The 16,591-nt window shown below is 37.7% G+C and overlaps 1 protein-coding gene across 2 annotated transcripts in view; it reads left to right on the forward strand.

The window, feature by feature from the left end:
• Positions 1-1,204: 1,204 nt before the first annotated feature.
• The window catches only part of septin7b (septin 7b), a 38,578-nt gene continuing 23,191 nt past the window's right edge, over positions 1,205-16,591 (forward strand). For both annotated transcript variants that reach the window (XM_056474932.1, XM_056474933.1), the window contains exons 1-4: positions 1,205-1,304; positions 8,747-8,853; positions 12,844-12,944; positions 13,113-13,247. In XM_056474932.1, the coding sequence (XP_056330907.1) occupies positions 1,295-1,304; positions 8,747-8,853; positions 12,844-12,944; positions 13,113-13,247 (353 nt within the window). In that variant the 5' untranslated portion in view covers positions 1,205-1,294. The remainder of the gene's footprint in view (positions 1,305-8,746; positions 8,854-12,843; positions 12,945-13,112; positions 13,248-16,591) is intronic.

The raw sequence follows: 16,591 nt of genomic DNA on the forward strand, positions 1-16,591 counted from the left end.
ATATTTTCACACACAGTATTAAGGTATATTGTTTTAATATCAGTTATAAATAGTAGTTTGTTGCACTTTTTTATTATTGTAAAAACCAAAAGTTATTGCTTTTTTTGACTGTTAATTTTTATCATTTTTTTCTCTAAAAGTTTCCAGTGACTTCATTGGTCATTTTAACACCTTTAAAACCTGTCACTTTTATCGTACATGTTCCAACTTTCACTTAATTTAACGTTAATCTGTTATTCCTATTGAAGTTATCGGTTAATCTTTTTTTTTTATTTGTGGTCTTCATAGTAGGACTGGGCGATTCATTGAAGATTATTTTCATGCATGTTTGTTGTTATAAAGCTGATTCTAGTAAATCTTCAGCACAAGGAGCAGCATTTAATGTGATACAGAGTCATAGTTCACTGACAAGCTACGCAAAATCTCATTCTAAATCAGGGGTCCAAACTCGCGGCCCGCGGGACGATAGTTTGTGGCCTCCGCCTTAATTTGAAAGTATAAAAAACTCAGTTTGAAGTTGAACGAAAAAAGAAATATTTTGAACTTTTTAAAAATATATATATTTTCACACACAGTATTAAGGTATATTGTTTTAATATCAGTTATAAATAATAGTTTGTTGCACTTTTTTATTATTGTAAAAACCAAAAGTTATTGCTTTTTTTGACTGTTAATTTTTATCATTTTTTTCTCTAAAAGTTTCCAGTGACTTCATTGGTCATTTTAACACCTTTAAAACCTGTCACTTTTATCGTACATGTTCCAACTTTCACTTAATTTAACGTTAATCTGTTATTCCTATTGAAGTTATCGGTTAATCTTTTTTATTATTATTTATTTACTTTCTAAAACCAGTTTTAAAGAGTTGCTGTGAACTTCTGTATACAGTTATGACTCTGTGCATGCCATTAATGTTTGTGCTCTCTTTTCCAAAAACCTGCTGAACATTTGGATGCAAAAATCTCTCCTCTGACGTCTTCATTTTGCTCCTCATCGCCCTCAACTAATACCATGCATTTCTGGGATTCAAATACGCAGCAGTAAGTACGAGCGTGATTTCATTTTCAGACAAAATACAGCATGAACACCCTCTCTCCGCTTATTGGAGTGTAAAGATAGCATTATTTATGGAGGATTTCTCAGTGAGTTTATACCAGCAAGTCTCACTGATCAAAAGTGTTTGTCTGTCTTTTTTTTCCAGCAGCAGAAAAATCTAGAGGGATACGTGGGCTTCGCAAGCCTCCCCAACCAAGTGTACAGAAAGTCTGTGAAACGAGGCTTTGAGTTCACTTTGATGGTTGTAGGTAAGGAAACACGTGCATATTGATCTACTTTATATACGCTTGCTAATACCCGAACTACACTCAACGTGTAACAAAGTTAGCAGCACATTGAAATTGATGGATTCAGTGTTCGCCGCAGTCATTACGACCACTCGAGGAGCTTCCTGTCTAGTTTTGAACGCTTGCCAGTTCGAGACTACATTCTTGACATTTGGTCTAAACGCTGTTTGGATAACCGCACAGGAAACAGGGGTTGAATGGCAGTGATTTCACATCCTGTTCATCTTGAAAAATGCAAGGACTTTTCAATGATGTGCACCTAAATGGCTGACATTTTAGAACGTGTAGCTTCGAAGGTGATTCTTTCTTGGTTAAACAAATTCCCAGTGATGTAAAATCTGTCTTGTTTTTGCTTAAATTTGGTCTGAAAGCTTATCAGGCTGTGTTTGGTTTGGCTTTGTGTGGAAGTTGTGATTTGTTGTTCGATGTCTCCTGCGTTTATGAATCTGACCGGAGAACTTGTGGATGTGCTTGCTTGAGTTATTCTCATTTATTAAAAAGACAGGCTCAAAGGATTATTTGTGATCTTCATAGTAGGACTGGGCGATTCGTTGAAGATGATTTTCATGCATGTTTGTTATTATAAAGCTGATTCTAGTAAATCTTCAGCACATGGAGCAGCATTTAATGCGAAACAGAGTCATAGTTCACTGACAAGCTACGCAAAATCTCATTCTAAATCAGGGGTCCAAACTCGCGGACGATAGTTTGTGGCCTCCGCCTTAATTTGAAAGTTTAATGTTAGTGTGGCTCGCGAGTTTGATATGTATGGCACTTTACAGTTTTTTGTGTGGAGCTGAATGAACCCACCAATCATGGTGGGCTAAATGGCTCTCGGGGGCGGGACATCAGCTGGGCTTGACGCAGACAGAGAAACATTTCCCAATGAGTGAAAGTTACAGCAGCATTGCCATGGAGTATTTTCCTCCGTGCCTGGCTGGCTGCCTCGTTTCTATTAGGCACACGTGGACATTCGTCCCAGCGCGCTTCATTCACAATTCTTCAAAAAAGCTTTTTTAAGTTGCTGCCCAGCAGGACATTATAAATATATATTAATGTGTTTAAATCAGTGCTTAATTTGAGCTGGGTCTTGCCGGATCCTGTTCCGGGAAATGTCAGATATTTGTGTTTTTCTTTCCGGTATTTATTTTAATTGATTCGGCATTAACTTGTGCGCAGTGAATACCTGCGTGCGTGTGTGTGTGTGTGTGTGTGTGTGTGTGTGAGAGCAGCGCAGTGTGGATTGTGTGTGTGCGCACACGAATGACGGTAGTCATGTGCTAGTTAAAGCAAAATTCACGTTTAATTATTGGTCCTGAACAATATTTTTAACCAATCATCTTTCTTACATTTACAATCACTCTCATTGGTTGGTGGTTATTGTTTTGCGTGCAGTGAGCAGAAAAGAATAAACGAATACGTGGCAGTATAAAAGAAAAGTAAGTAACTCAATGCAGCCTATAATGTAGTCGTCTGCACTCACACATCGACACCTGTCCATCGGCAATAAGAATCCCTGGTAACCCAGACTAATTATAGAGTCACACCGTTATTTGTGGGTCATTTGCATCGCTCTACCTGCAATGTATTTGCATTGCCTTACACAATAAACATTACATATATTTCAATATGATGTAAAAGTAATCAAAACTGAATGACAACAACACAGTGTTGCTTCTTTTTCCTGTAACAACAGCACAGCGGATAACAGTAAATCTAATTATTATTATTATAGCTATTATTATTTATTATTATTATTAACTATTTATTACTGATTGATTTATTTTTTTTATAAACTTTTTTATTTGTTTATTTTTTTCATCTTATTTTGTGTAAAAAAAAATCCGATCTTCTCAAATCTCTTTATTTTTATTTTTTTAACACAAAATAAGATGAAAAAATAAACAAATTAATAATATAATAAATTTCTGGTGGAAAAGCTGATGCGGCCCAGCCTCACCCAGACTCCAGCAACCCCCAGGTAAATTGAGTTTGAGACCCCTGTTCTAAATCGAAGTTGATTTATTTGGATGATAATGAAGTTGAGATAATTGTTCTATTCGAGGGGAAAAATTAAATGAATTTTTTGGTTTTGGTATAAATGTTTAATAATGGAATGTTTATAATGATATGATCTTGCTTTTGGTTCTATTGATACCAGCTTTGTGCTCACACACGCTCTCCATCACCAGCAGCAGTTGACAAGCTGCATAAGGGCGCTATACACTACACAGCACCATCTCATTAGTATCCTGTGGCAAGATGACAAGTGTCAAGCCCCACGTGACCAGTTTTATTTGTTGCAGATTGGCATGTTGTTTCTTTTTTAAAATGTCATTTATTTTTTAAATCTCTCAAGTTAATATAGGCTATAGGGTAATTTAATCTCCATCAGAGATATTGGAGTGCATGATATGCAGTAGGCTATTAACCAACACCTCCCCTGTATAAAGTGTACACACTGCATAGGCAATAGGTCTACAACTTTGGTGTGAGACACGCTACATTTAGTTTTTATTGTATCTTTCTATTAAGCTTAAATAGGCTAAGCATGTTTTTATATTAAGAGAGAACGCAATGACATATGATGACGTGTGCAGGTGCTGTAGTGGCATCCCATTTTTTAGGGATACATTTTGAAGCCCTTCACATTCCGTTTTAAGGGCCAAGGGTAAGGGGTAAGGGTACAAAAATAGAATTGGGATTGGGCCTTATGGCCCTTTTCCACTGAGTGGTATGGTGCGGTACAGTTCCGTACACTTTTATGGCCGTTTCCACTGTTAAAAGGAGTATCGAACCGACAGGAAAGGGTACCAAAACACGAGAAAGGCAGAGCTAGATGTGCAGCTGAACGCTATTGGTTTACAGAGATGCGTCATTCGGTCACGCAACAAGCCAGAATGAAAACAAAGGAAACTTCATGTTATAAATACACAGACGAGAGATTACAGTGGAGTTATAGATACATATAATAACGAGTCATGGACGACCCGTTTTTTACGAGCCAGTCTGAAGCATGAGCGGTTTCACTTTCTTGCTTGCGTGTGCGTCTATATTTAAAATAACGAACTTCTTGAGCTGATGATAATAACATGCACTTGATTATTGATGTGCTTTTGCAAGCCGATCCTGTCAGAAACTTACAAACGTGAGAGTGACACACGAAAAAACAAAGGAGAAGCCGGAAAAAAGGAGCACATTATTTTTTTCAGCAAGCAAACAAACAAACAACAAACTGCCATGTTTAACTATTATCATCACCTTTTGGACTATTGTGAACTCAGAATGATGGAATGACTCTCTAACAGAGGCTACATGTGCTGCTGAAGATTACAGACAAAGATGAGAGGTCTGCTCTGTCTGTGGGCTATATTTCGTGTTGTTTTTAAACCTAAATAAGGACTAAATGAATGCTGTGTGTAGTTTCTTTGTAATTGGTAACATATCGGAGACTGTAAGGGGCTGTATGTGTTCATATATGTTCATTTATTTATATATTTTATATAACTGCAGACGTTACAGTAGGCTATTTTGCAGTGTCATTGATCTGCAGTTATAATCAACTCGTGTTCATAGAAAAGTTAGTAATAAACAGTTATACAGAAGTATTTACGAGTATAAAGCATCTGTTTTGTGAGAAGAGCTTCTCATATGATATTTGAACGACCTGTACAGCTTTACTGTAGACATTTTCTCGAGCGAAAATGACGTCGTCTGAAACTTTGTCGTACACCACACGCCCACCAAAAGAGTACCATTGGTACCCTTTTAGCAGTGGAAATGCAAACCTGATAAGGGTAACCCGTACCTTACCGTACTGTACCAGTCAGTGGAAATGAGTATATGTATACATTAGTATATTTATATATAATATATATAGTATATAGTATATAATATATTAGTATATAGTATATATAATATAGCCAATGCTGCTGATCTGTCATTAAAGCATAAATAAATAAATAAATATTTCAGTTAGGTCTAAGTAGACAATTTGCACTTTTTCCATCACATGAAATCCCAATATTTATCTAATTTTCTGTGCCTATTGAATCTCTTGCTGGTTTGCGAAGCAGATTGGCTGTGCTGCGCAGGTGGACTTTACCCAGTTGTTTTTGCATTAGTGTTTGGGTATGGAAAACGGCCAAGTCTGTAATGGTGCCAGACACTCACCCTGCCAGAAGCAATTTTACTCTAGTTAATGTGCTGACCTCACTGCGTGAGACCGTGCAGATGATGTTACGCTCCCTTAGTTGTAACCTTCATCCAGTCGCTCATCCGTTCACTGTAGTTTAACCCCGCTGCTTGAACACTATATTAACACTAATGCTAAAGACGTGCTAATAAAGCATCATCACAACTCTGGAGGTGTCATCATTAGTATTGGAAACAATTAGTGGTTGATCCGAGTTGCAGTCACATCTTAGCCATTAACGGATTTAGCAAAGAACTGACAAAAAGCTGCTTGTGAGGTTAATTCCACTGTTCTCCCATGTGGCTCTTAGACGATCATTTCGACTGGATGCAAAGAAATAGCTCCTCCAGCATTGACGCAGTATGTTTAAGAGTGGTTCACATGGGACATGTCCTCTGCATTCCTTCAGCACAGTTATTTTAATTGTTTGTCTTTTTGCTCATTCTTCAGATGAACATGTTTGGCCAGTTTGTTTACAGAGTTGAATGCCACGACTATCATATTTTTAAGTGTGACGATGGATTTAAAATGCATAAATCACTATTTTGAGATTTTGCCTCTAATTTGGTCTTCAAAGTCTAACTTAAGAATTCAATTCATCGTGAGTATATGTATTGCTGTGGTTGTTTTGTATGCATTCCTTAAGCCTTGTGTACTGTTCAAATTGACTACCCTTTCGTTATGTTGGTGGCTGTTTTTGCCCCATTGACTTCCATTATAACCACATTTTTTGATTGCAAAGTCATTACACAAAATAATCATTCATTCATTCATTTTCTTTTGGCTTAGTCCCTTTATTAATACGGGGTCGCCACAGCGGAATGAACTGCCAACTTATCCAGCACATGTTTTACGCAGCGGATGCCCTTCCAGCTGCAACCCATCTCTTGGAAATGTCCATACACTACAGACAATTTAGCCTACCCAATTCACCTGTAATGCATGTCTTTGGATTGTGGGGTAAACCAGAGCACCCGGAGGAAACCCACGCGCACGCAGGAAGAACATGCAAACTGCACACAGAAACGCCAACTGACCCAGCAGAGGCTCAAACCAGTGACCTTCTTGCTTTGAGGCAACAGCACTACCTACTGCGCCACTGCGTCGGCCACAAAATAATCATGCATTCTTAATTGTTGGTGGTTTTCCCTGTTGGGAAGAGGTATAACTAGGCCCACACAGAATCTGTGCAGGCAGAGTTCCGCAGATTTTTGGCCCATCATTAATTCTGTTTAATTACTTGAGTAAATGTGTGTAAATCTATATTTATTCAGTTTTTAAAAGAATTAAAGTAATATTATTGACTAATATAAAAATGTTCATTTGATTTTACATACAATGCAGTGTGTAAAGTAATATTTTCTGTCTTTTAGTTGATGTATTATATGAGAGACTTGCTTCGTTTAGCACATAAAGTGATTCTAATTGGATTTGCATTGTAAACATTAAATAAAAGTTCAAAAGGTATTATTTTTTATTTCACATATTAAGGTTTTAGTTATGATACTCCCAAAATAATTCCGCAGAAATCTGCAAATTTTTAGCTAAATTCTTTGCAGAAATGGCAAAAAAACGTGCAGATTCCGTCTGGCCCTAGGTATAACTTTTCATTTTACTGTGGATCATCATTTGGCAGCATTAAACCTTTATATGGAGTTCTAGGGGGTAAAACAACAAATTATAGTGTGCATGCGCATAAACACATTTACTATGATTACTGTTCTGAGAGCTGAGCTGCTTATTTTTTATTTTCTCAAACATATCAAAATAGATGTGCAAAGGTCTCTCTCATAATCTCACACAAACATACTATACTCCATATAACCTTATGCTTTTTTTGCACTGCAACTGATGATTAACAGTAAAAATTACAAATTGTGCCTCTTCCCAACAGGGAAAACCAGCAATAATCAAGAGTGCATGATTATATGATCATGTCATTGAATTCGCAATCAAAAAATGTTATTATAATGGAAGTCAATGGGGCAAAAACAGCCACCAACATAAAGAAAGGGTCGTACAATTGCACAGAGTTGATGTTTTCAAAGCATTTTCCCAAAATATGTGCAAAAAAAAGTTTTGTCACCAAAAATCATTCCATTTGCTGAAACACAGAGAAAGTTGTGGCCAAATTAAGACTCAAAATCCCCCCAGAGTGGATGAAAGCATCCCAAACAGCACACAGGGGTTAAACAGTGTATAATATATCCTCAATTTATAAGCAATCAGACACCCTACTTTCTGGAGATGCAATTGCAAGTGTTTATAAATTTATCTAATTTATAATTGCCATTACTAAAATATAGTAAAAACAACAGATAATGGTGATTTGGTGTTTAGTGTTTCTCTAACGCCCCATTCACACGGGGCGTTAGCGTCAACGCTTCCCATTCACTTTGAATGGGTGACATCAGGCATTGCTGAACTGCATTGTGGATCCGTCGGTGCCGCTTCAGTGGCATTGCTTACTGCAAAAGTTGGGAACTTCTCAACTTTTCAAGCACCAATGAACACATAAGTCAGTCATATCACTGTATGCAAATATACCAGCTCAGACAGTAGTCGGTTGCGGACTAATTTCATTGGCTGGCGCTGCTATGATGATCGTGTCAGCCCTAACTTCAGACACGCCCTCTGTCAAGCGTTGACTTTGAAGCCCGTGTGAATCTGGCGTAAGGTAATTACTAATTAGTCATGTGCCTCCATTGGAAATACTGAACTTGTGTGCGCAAAAGATGCGATATGTGAACGGCCCCTAAGACTTTTCACTCTTAAGGTTATTTATTTAGATTTTGTTATTTGATGTCAAAAAAGGTAAATATCCTATTATATATCAAATCAAATGTACTATTAAATAAATGTCCAATTATTAACTTTGACACCAGTGAGGTAGAATGGAAATGCCCTTGTGAAATAACTTTAATGCTATTTGTGATTTTGTGAATATATATTGCAACACCAACAATTAAATGAGAAGCTCAGAAGATCAGTGTTTATTTGAAGTATAAATCTTTAAATGTCTTGTTTATTTTGTCTATTGAATGTTAGTGTATATACAGAAGAATTTTAACCTACACTCAATCACTATTCTTTTGCTGTCCTCTAAGCCCTGGTGTTCCCCTCAGTAAATCTAGTTTTTATAGGATGATGTGCTGAATTCAGGTCTCGTTTTAACCTTATGTTTCTGTGTATTTTGTCTTTTTTTCAGGAGAGTCAGGGTTGGGGAAGTCCACACTGATAAATTCTCTGTTCCTGACGGATCTGTACTCTGGAGAATATCCTGGGCCTTCGAACAGAATCAAGAAAACCGTTCAGGTATGAAGTGAAGATGTTTCCTAAATGTCAGTACATGCTCCTTGTTGCTTTTTGTTTGTGCTCTGGGAAGTGGCACATACTTTTATTTTTTAACTTGAAGATTGCCGTATAATGGTTTTTAGAAGAATGCTTTGACACATCCAGGTTCCTCTTAGACTATATTCTGACTTCTCTAGCATACTTTAGTAATACTTCAGTAATAGCTATGCTATGGCCTGCATGTTTGTACTTGTCGCTTTTAGAGTGACTGTGAGTCCAAAGCTTTACACATCATTTCAGCTTCATTGAAATTTATCATTGCACCACATGCCGCTAATACACAGAGATATGAAAAGAGTGCTTCATGCTTCAAAAGTGACCAAGCTGAGACTAGCACCTGGCATTTACACCGTCCTTTTGTAAGGCATAAGGCCCTAGAATACTTGTAATGGTGTCAAGTCATTTTGAAAAATATCAGACCAAACAAATTTAGTTTGGAGAGGTCAAAACAGCTTTCTGATGATTTCTAGAAACCTAAAAGTAGGTTAACTAAGTTAAGTAGGTGTGGCTCTGATGAGAATTAAAAACATGAAAACACCAGAGAGTAGACCACCAGTGTGCAGCATCCACCTGAATGACACTACAGCAGCCAGACTGCACACCACCCACCAACTGATTGGTGGTAATGAAGCCAATTATGATATAAGGATGGTTAGGAGGCCGTGATGCTCAGAGGCCAGTGGGCAAATTCGTCCAGAATGTCTTTTTTAAAAATTAATAATATAATGAATTTCTTGTGGAAAACCTAATGCGGCCCAGCCTCACCCAGACTCCAGGCCCCCAGGTAAATTGAGTTTGAGACCCCTGTTCTGAATCGAATTTGATTTATTTGGATGATAATGAAGTTGAGATGATTGTTCTATCAGAGCTCTGGGATTTTTAAAGACCATAGAGAGTCAGGACCTCGGTTTAACGTCTCATCCGAAAGACTGAACTCACTGAGTAGTATAGTGTGCCCTTCACTATTCTATCACAGACCGTTCGTTGGATGCCCCCTGTTGGCCTCACTAACACCATTTCCGGCAGCAACCTAGCTTTCTCATGTGGTCTCCCATCCAGGTACTGACTGGGCGCATCCCTGCTTAGCTACAGTGGGCAACCTTGTGAGAGTTGCAGAGAGCTAGCTGCTGGCTGGTAGATTTTTTTTAAATAAGGCAAATACATTGATTAACCATTAGCCTACTAATGGTGTTCAAATTTTGCAGCCAGTTTAGATGTCATTTCATCCTCTCTGAGTATATAGTAACGTTTTTCTTAGTCGTTTAGATTAATGAATCTATTATTTACTTTTTCTCTCAGTATAGCGGCTGTGCGTGCACTGTCAGCTGTGAAACCAGGCGAAAGTAGTCTTTAATAAAAGAATAATGCAAAAACGCATATGAGCTTTAGAAATCGAAAGCAAAAGTTGAATTCTGGACATTTTAGAAGATGTAGAACCCCTGGGCTGGATGAATTTAAGTCCCAAAAATGCACGTCTCTATGGGTCTGAAGAGCATGTGAAACTGTCTGCACGATTGTTGACAGGTCTCGCGGCCACAGAACGAAACTGGTAAACGAGAGAAGATTTTCCACTACTTAATCGATCACGGTTGTTTGGTTATATTTTGAAAAAAACCTGTAAAAGCATGTTAATAATAGTAAAAAAAAAAAAGTGTCTCTAATATACTTGGGCGGCCGTTATTATACCTTGGCGGCCCACACAAGTAAAGTCTACGTGTGGGAAGCACAGATATATACATCTCTTAAAATGTTTGCTAATATGATACTTATGCCTGTCATGATTTCTATTCTCTTTTTGTTGTATGATCTAATTATATATAGCAACACAATTTATTGCGCTAAACGATATTATTGTCATTTTAAGACATAATGCTACTCTTTTAAAGAACACATATTTTATTGTTAAGAATGTTTCATATAATTATTGTCATTTTAACAATTTAATAATTCGGCATTGGAATCAGAATGCGAATATCCTAAACAAATAAATAATAATAAATGTCCTGTGCAGCATGGTGACTCAGTGGTTAGCACTGTCGCCAGCAAGAAGGTCGCTCGTTCGAGTCCCGGCTGGGCCAGTTGGCATTTCTGTGTGGAGTTTGCGTGTTCTCCCCGTGTTTGCGTGGATTTCCTCCGGGTTCTCCGGTTTCCCCCAAAGTCATACGCCATAGGTGAATTGAATAAACAAAATTGGCCATAGTGTATGTGGATGTTTCCCAGTACTGGGTTGCAGCTGGAAGGGCATCCGCTGTGTAAAACATATGCTGGATAAGTTGGTGGTTCAATCCGCTGTGGTGACCTCTAAAATAGACACTAAGCTGAAGGAGAAAAATTAATAAATAATAAATGTTGTTGGGTGGCACAGTGGTGCAGTGGGTAGAACTGTTGCTTCACATCAAGAAGGTCACTGGTTTGAGCCCCGGCTGAGTCAGTTGTCATTTCTGTTGTTATTATTATTATTATTATTATTATAATTATTATTGTTTTTTTTTCTTAAAAATATGGTAAAACAACAATAATGATATTATGTGTAGGTCTGCTGGTTTCTATAAATAATTCTATTCTACTTCTAATAATTCTGATGTTGAATTATGTTTGAGATATAGGCCTATGCTTGCAATCTGTCATTGACAACATTTAGACCATTTAATTCCCTGGTAAAATCAACATTATATAGGCTAGAGTAGTTATACTGACACTGTAAACATTTATTTTCATGCACAACTGTGTGTTCGCTATGAAAGAAAAAACAGATCAAGTGCTTGTCGCAATCACAACTCTATAATGCCATATGATTATTTAAATGATGTGCACGCTTTCGGTTTCATTTTCACTGCTAAGTGCTGTTCATACTTCGCTCGCGGCTCTCAAACGATCACTCTGTGCCACAAACTGAATATTATTTAAAACTTTATTACCTGTTCTGTACTCACAGCCTATGCAGGTTCTGTTCATTAAAGTAGACGCGCGCGCATCTATCATTAACTAGGGCGCGTGCCCGCCCTCTCTGTGGTAACAGCTCACGATCAGCAGCTCACATCAGGTGTGATTTCCCGGCTGCGAATACAGCATTATATGAAGACAAAAATAAAATGTTTAGGTGAATTATACCTTATAAACACAGTATGTGATTCTTTCAACATCATTTGGAGGTGTCCATGTCGCTGAGCAATGTATGTGAAACATTGAAAAGACTTGTGCAGCCGCCTTTGCTTCTCTCCTAACCTTGAAAATATGATTGGCAGAATCGTAGAAATGCTGGATTAAGATCGTCTAGGGCAGTGTTTCCCAACCCTTTTCCTGGAGGCACACCAACAGTACATATTTTGGATGTCTCCCTTACCTGACTAATTAACTTCAGGTTTTGGAGTTTCTTCTTATGTTCTAATTAGGTGATTCAGGTGTGTTTGATTAGGGAGACATTGAAAATGTGTACTGTTGGTGTGCCGTCAGGAACAGGGTTGGGAAACACTGGTCTAGGGGTTCGAATCGAGATCGCAATCTTTTTTTCGATTAATTGTTCAGCTCTAGTTCGAGCCTTGGCTGAGTCAGTTGGTATTTGTGTGGAGTTTGCATGTTCTCCCCATGTTCGCATGGGTTTCCTTCGGGTGCTCCGGTTTCCCCCACAAGTCCAAAGACATGTGTTGTAGGTGAATTGGGTATGCTAAAAATTGACCGTAGTGTATGAGTGTTTATGTGTGTAAATGAGTGTGCTGGATAAGTTGGCGGTTCATTCCGCTGTGGCGACCCCAGATTAATAAAGGGACTAAGCTGAAAAGAAAGTGAATGAATGTCCATGTGTTGTGCAATAAGTAGAAATGTTGATTACTGTGACAGGCCTAACGATACTGCAAAAGATTATTTCAACCAAAAGCCACTCTGCCTTGAATGCATGTGTTTACTAGGGCATATGTTGAGGCCTTAAGTATAAATAATCTATGTTAACCCCAGGTGGAGCAGTCCAAAGTGCTGATGAAGGAGGGGGGCGTGCAGCTTCTGCTTTCAATAGTGGACACTCCAGGGTTTGGAGACGCTGTGGACAACAGCAACTGGTGAGAAGGCTTTGAGTGTGTTTGGTGGCGTGCCAGATATAATTATCACAGCATGGTTTAATATTAGCTTGCCTGACATAATTAGCTGGGTATGTGATGTTTTCATTTACTGTGCAGTTGCTTTGAACCAGAAGCCTGACCTGAATCTCCTGTTGTGTTTCACTCCAGCTGGCAGCCAGTCATTGACCACATCGACAGTAAGTTTGAGGACTATCTGAACGCAGAGTCCCGCGTCAACAGGAGACAAATGCCGGACAGCAGAGTGCACTGCTGCCTGTACTTCATCGCACCCTCAGGACATGGGTGAGAGATGTGAAAACCGAGCCTCTTTCCTGTGTATAATCATTAAAGGCTGCATGAAATTAAAATAAAGTTTATTAGATGTTATTATCAGTATTGCTAGTTTTTAGGATCTCTATAAGCTAGTGTGCTCCAAAACCGTGACAATTTGAGTAGGAGATGTAAAACTGATATAAACATGTGAAGCTTGTAGTTTGTCACTTCCACCTAAATGGATCAACAGTGTTATTCACGTTACCTCATAATTCAGTTTTATATCAAATCTTCTGACCAATCAAATGCTCTAGTATTTGACATGCCCCGCCCCCTTCAAGACGCTTCACATTTGATACGCTTAAGCTCAACCACTCTGACTGGCACATCGGTGATTAAACTAAGCACTTGGCTGTTTTTAAAAAGGGGAGGGGCTACACTGTCCCACCCTCTCTTTATGTTTCGGTTGAGATTACGTCAAACATTGAATAAAAAAATGCACATTTCATTGCACTTCAAGGGAGTTTTAGTAATGTCATATTAGAAAAATTAACAGTGGAATGTTAATCTTAAATGAATGGTGCTGGTTTTGTTATTTGTTGTTTAGTTTTTTCTAACTTAATTAAAACAACAACAGTTTGACTGAAGTAGGAAAAGTACACTGCAATGAATTGAAGAATTAGCATTAAAGAATCCTGTAAATTAATATATATAAAGCTGTGGTCCTCAACCTTTTTACAACCGCGGACCGGTTAACATTTGACATTTTTTGACATATGTATGAATGTATGTAAATTGCTAGGCGACCATTAAGGATGACAAGCTGACAAAACAAAACAGTACTGCAGCTCTGACACAAGCTTTATTTATGGGGAAAATTAAAAAGCACTGCTGTGTTTGTCTGAGAAATGTGTATATTCCATACAAAGTATGAAGCTGATCGCTCAGTTCTTGTCACGTGACTTGCAGTGCACTCGCAGGATTGTTTTCAACTAGTTGCACCTTAAAAGTGCGAGCACATTGCAGCACTTGCACGCATTGCTCCCAATATTTGCGCAAGCCGCATGACTCCATTGGAAATGACAAATTTGCACGCAAAAATGGCCCCTAAGGCCGCTTTCATTTGCAATGTCCAGCAGTTGATCTTCTTGCGCAGACATGCTGGATTTACCTGATTTGTTGATAAATGGGTTGTGGATCTATTCCTTGGCAGTTCATGGGTCTTTCACTGGGCCTTATCCCTTTCGCAAAGAAACTTTCCAAAGGCGTCTGTTTCTTACTTATTTTGCTAGCTTGTGGGTTACATTTCGGTGCTCAAGTGACCCAGATGTAAGCGAGAGAATACGGTCATTTTTCAAAATAAAAGATTTTTCAAAATAAAAGCTCGTCCAGATTAGGCATGGGATGATAACCATTTTCAAGATATACCGCGGTTTGGAAAAGTCAAGGTATTAAAAAATTTCCTGTAGTACCGTTCCTAAGGTATGTGTAATGTTTTAATTTACATTTTGTTTTAAGTTTTTTTAGGACAACAGAATCTCCAGCAGAAAAGATATCCTAAAGATGCCGTTTTAAATTGTAAAGAAATCTGTGTTTTTGAAACTAATGAAGACAGCAGAAGTCAATGATTTACTTAAATTATTTAGCCTGACGTGTACTCTCCAATTTCAAAATATTTTAAAAGTTTCCAAAGTAAAATATATTGTGTTCAAAGGGGAAAAAGTTGTTGTTTTTTTACCCAGACATTTAAAATGAATATATTTTAGAGCAGTAATCACCGTGATATTTTTAACCAAGGTTATCATACCGTCAGAATCTTATATGGGCCCATGCCTAGTTCTGACTCTGATAATAAATAAAACGAAAATAATTAATGATTTCTTGCAAAGCCCGAAACCAATTTATTCATGTACCGGTCCGCGGCCCGGTGGTTGGTGACCACTAATATATAGCACAAGTGTTTTTAACATTGATCACAAAAACAAATCTTTTAGTGACAAATAATCATGAAATAAAATCAGCATTGCATCACAGGAATAAGTTATTCCTGTGAATTATTTTTATATATTTAAATATTTATATATACTGGGTTGCAGCTGGAAGGGCATCCGCTGTGTAAATCATATGCTGGATAAGTTGGAGGTCCATTCTGCTGTGGCAACCCCTGACGAATAAAGGGACTAAGCTGAAGAAAAATGAATGAATAAATGAATGATCTTCTAAATTACCCTAGCAATACAGTGAAATATAATAACATATGGTGTTTATTGGGTCATTTGTTGCGTAATATTATTGCTGTGTGCAAGCCTGAGAATGTTGGATGTTATGTTATATCTAAGGTTATTTATTTTTTGTTTTAAGTTTTCTTGGAGGTCTGATAATGAATTTCATTTGCAAATCTGCGCTGAGGTCACAGTAATTTTCCTTTCAGTCAGAGAAAACATTTGTATGACTGTTACTGTAAGCAGCTGTTCTCAGACAATAACGGGTCTGTGCAGAGTCAGTGAAGATGCAGGAACGTGTCGCTCTATTCAGTCTTGTCCACACAACCCTGATTATTATCAGGACTGAAGCGTGGTTGAAAGTAAATGGCATAATGGGTGTTGTTAACCCTGATTCAAAACGGAAACAGTTTAGCAGTAAAAGTACACTAACACACAACTAGATTTGTTTTCTTTACAAATACAACAGCAGTGTTCAGTTAAAGGGATATTTCACCCAAAAATAAAAAATCACCTCACCATTTACCCTTTCTTAATGTGGATTTATACCTTTATAAGTTTCTTTCTTTCAAATCTGGAGCTTATCTAACAAGATAGTTTATAATAACAGTCCAAAAATTAGTAGCTTAAATTTATATGTTAAAAAAGAGAAAAAATCAAGACAAACAAAGAATATATAAAATGTTGTTGAAATGTAGTAGTTTGTAATTTTTTTTTTTTTGCAATATTTTGCATGAATTTAAATGTATTATCTTTCTTTCTCTAAAGATGTTCGGTGACAAATTATAAATAAATATATTTTGATGCATTTGAACAAAACAGATTTATTAAACAGATATATGATCTATATTCCCTGAGAAATGTGTGTGTGTGTGTGTGTGTATATGTGTGTGTGTATATACACACACACACACGCACACACACGCACACACACACACACACACACACACACACACACACACACACACACACACAGTGTTTCCTCTAGGATTATTACCAGCTGTGGCGGCAGGCCTTTTTTACACAGATCTGCCAACTACCTATAGCGTTATTTCAATGACAAATGTTGTGAGCACAGTATTACAAGTCGAGATCGCATTCATGTAATACGAGCATGCGAATCTCTTTGCTTGTGCGCCGATTTTTTTCTGT

Source organism: Danio aesculapii, chromosome 16 (genome assembly GCF_903798145.1).
Source record: "Danio aesculapii chromosome 16, fDanAes4.1, whole genome shotgun sequence".
NCBI classification, from domain to species: Eukaryota; Metazoa; Chordata; class Actinopteri; order Cypriniformes; family Danionidae; genus Danio; species Danio aesculapii.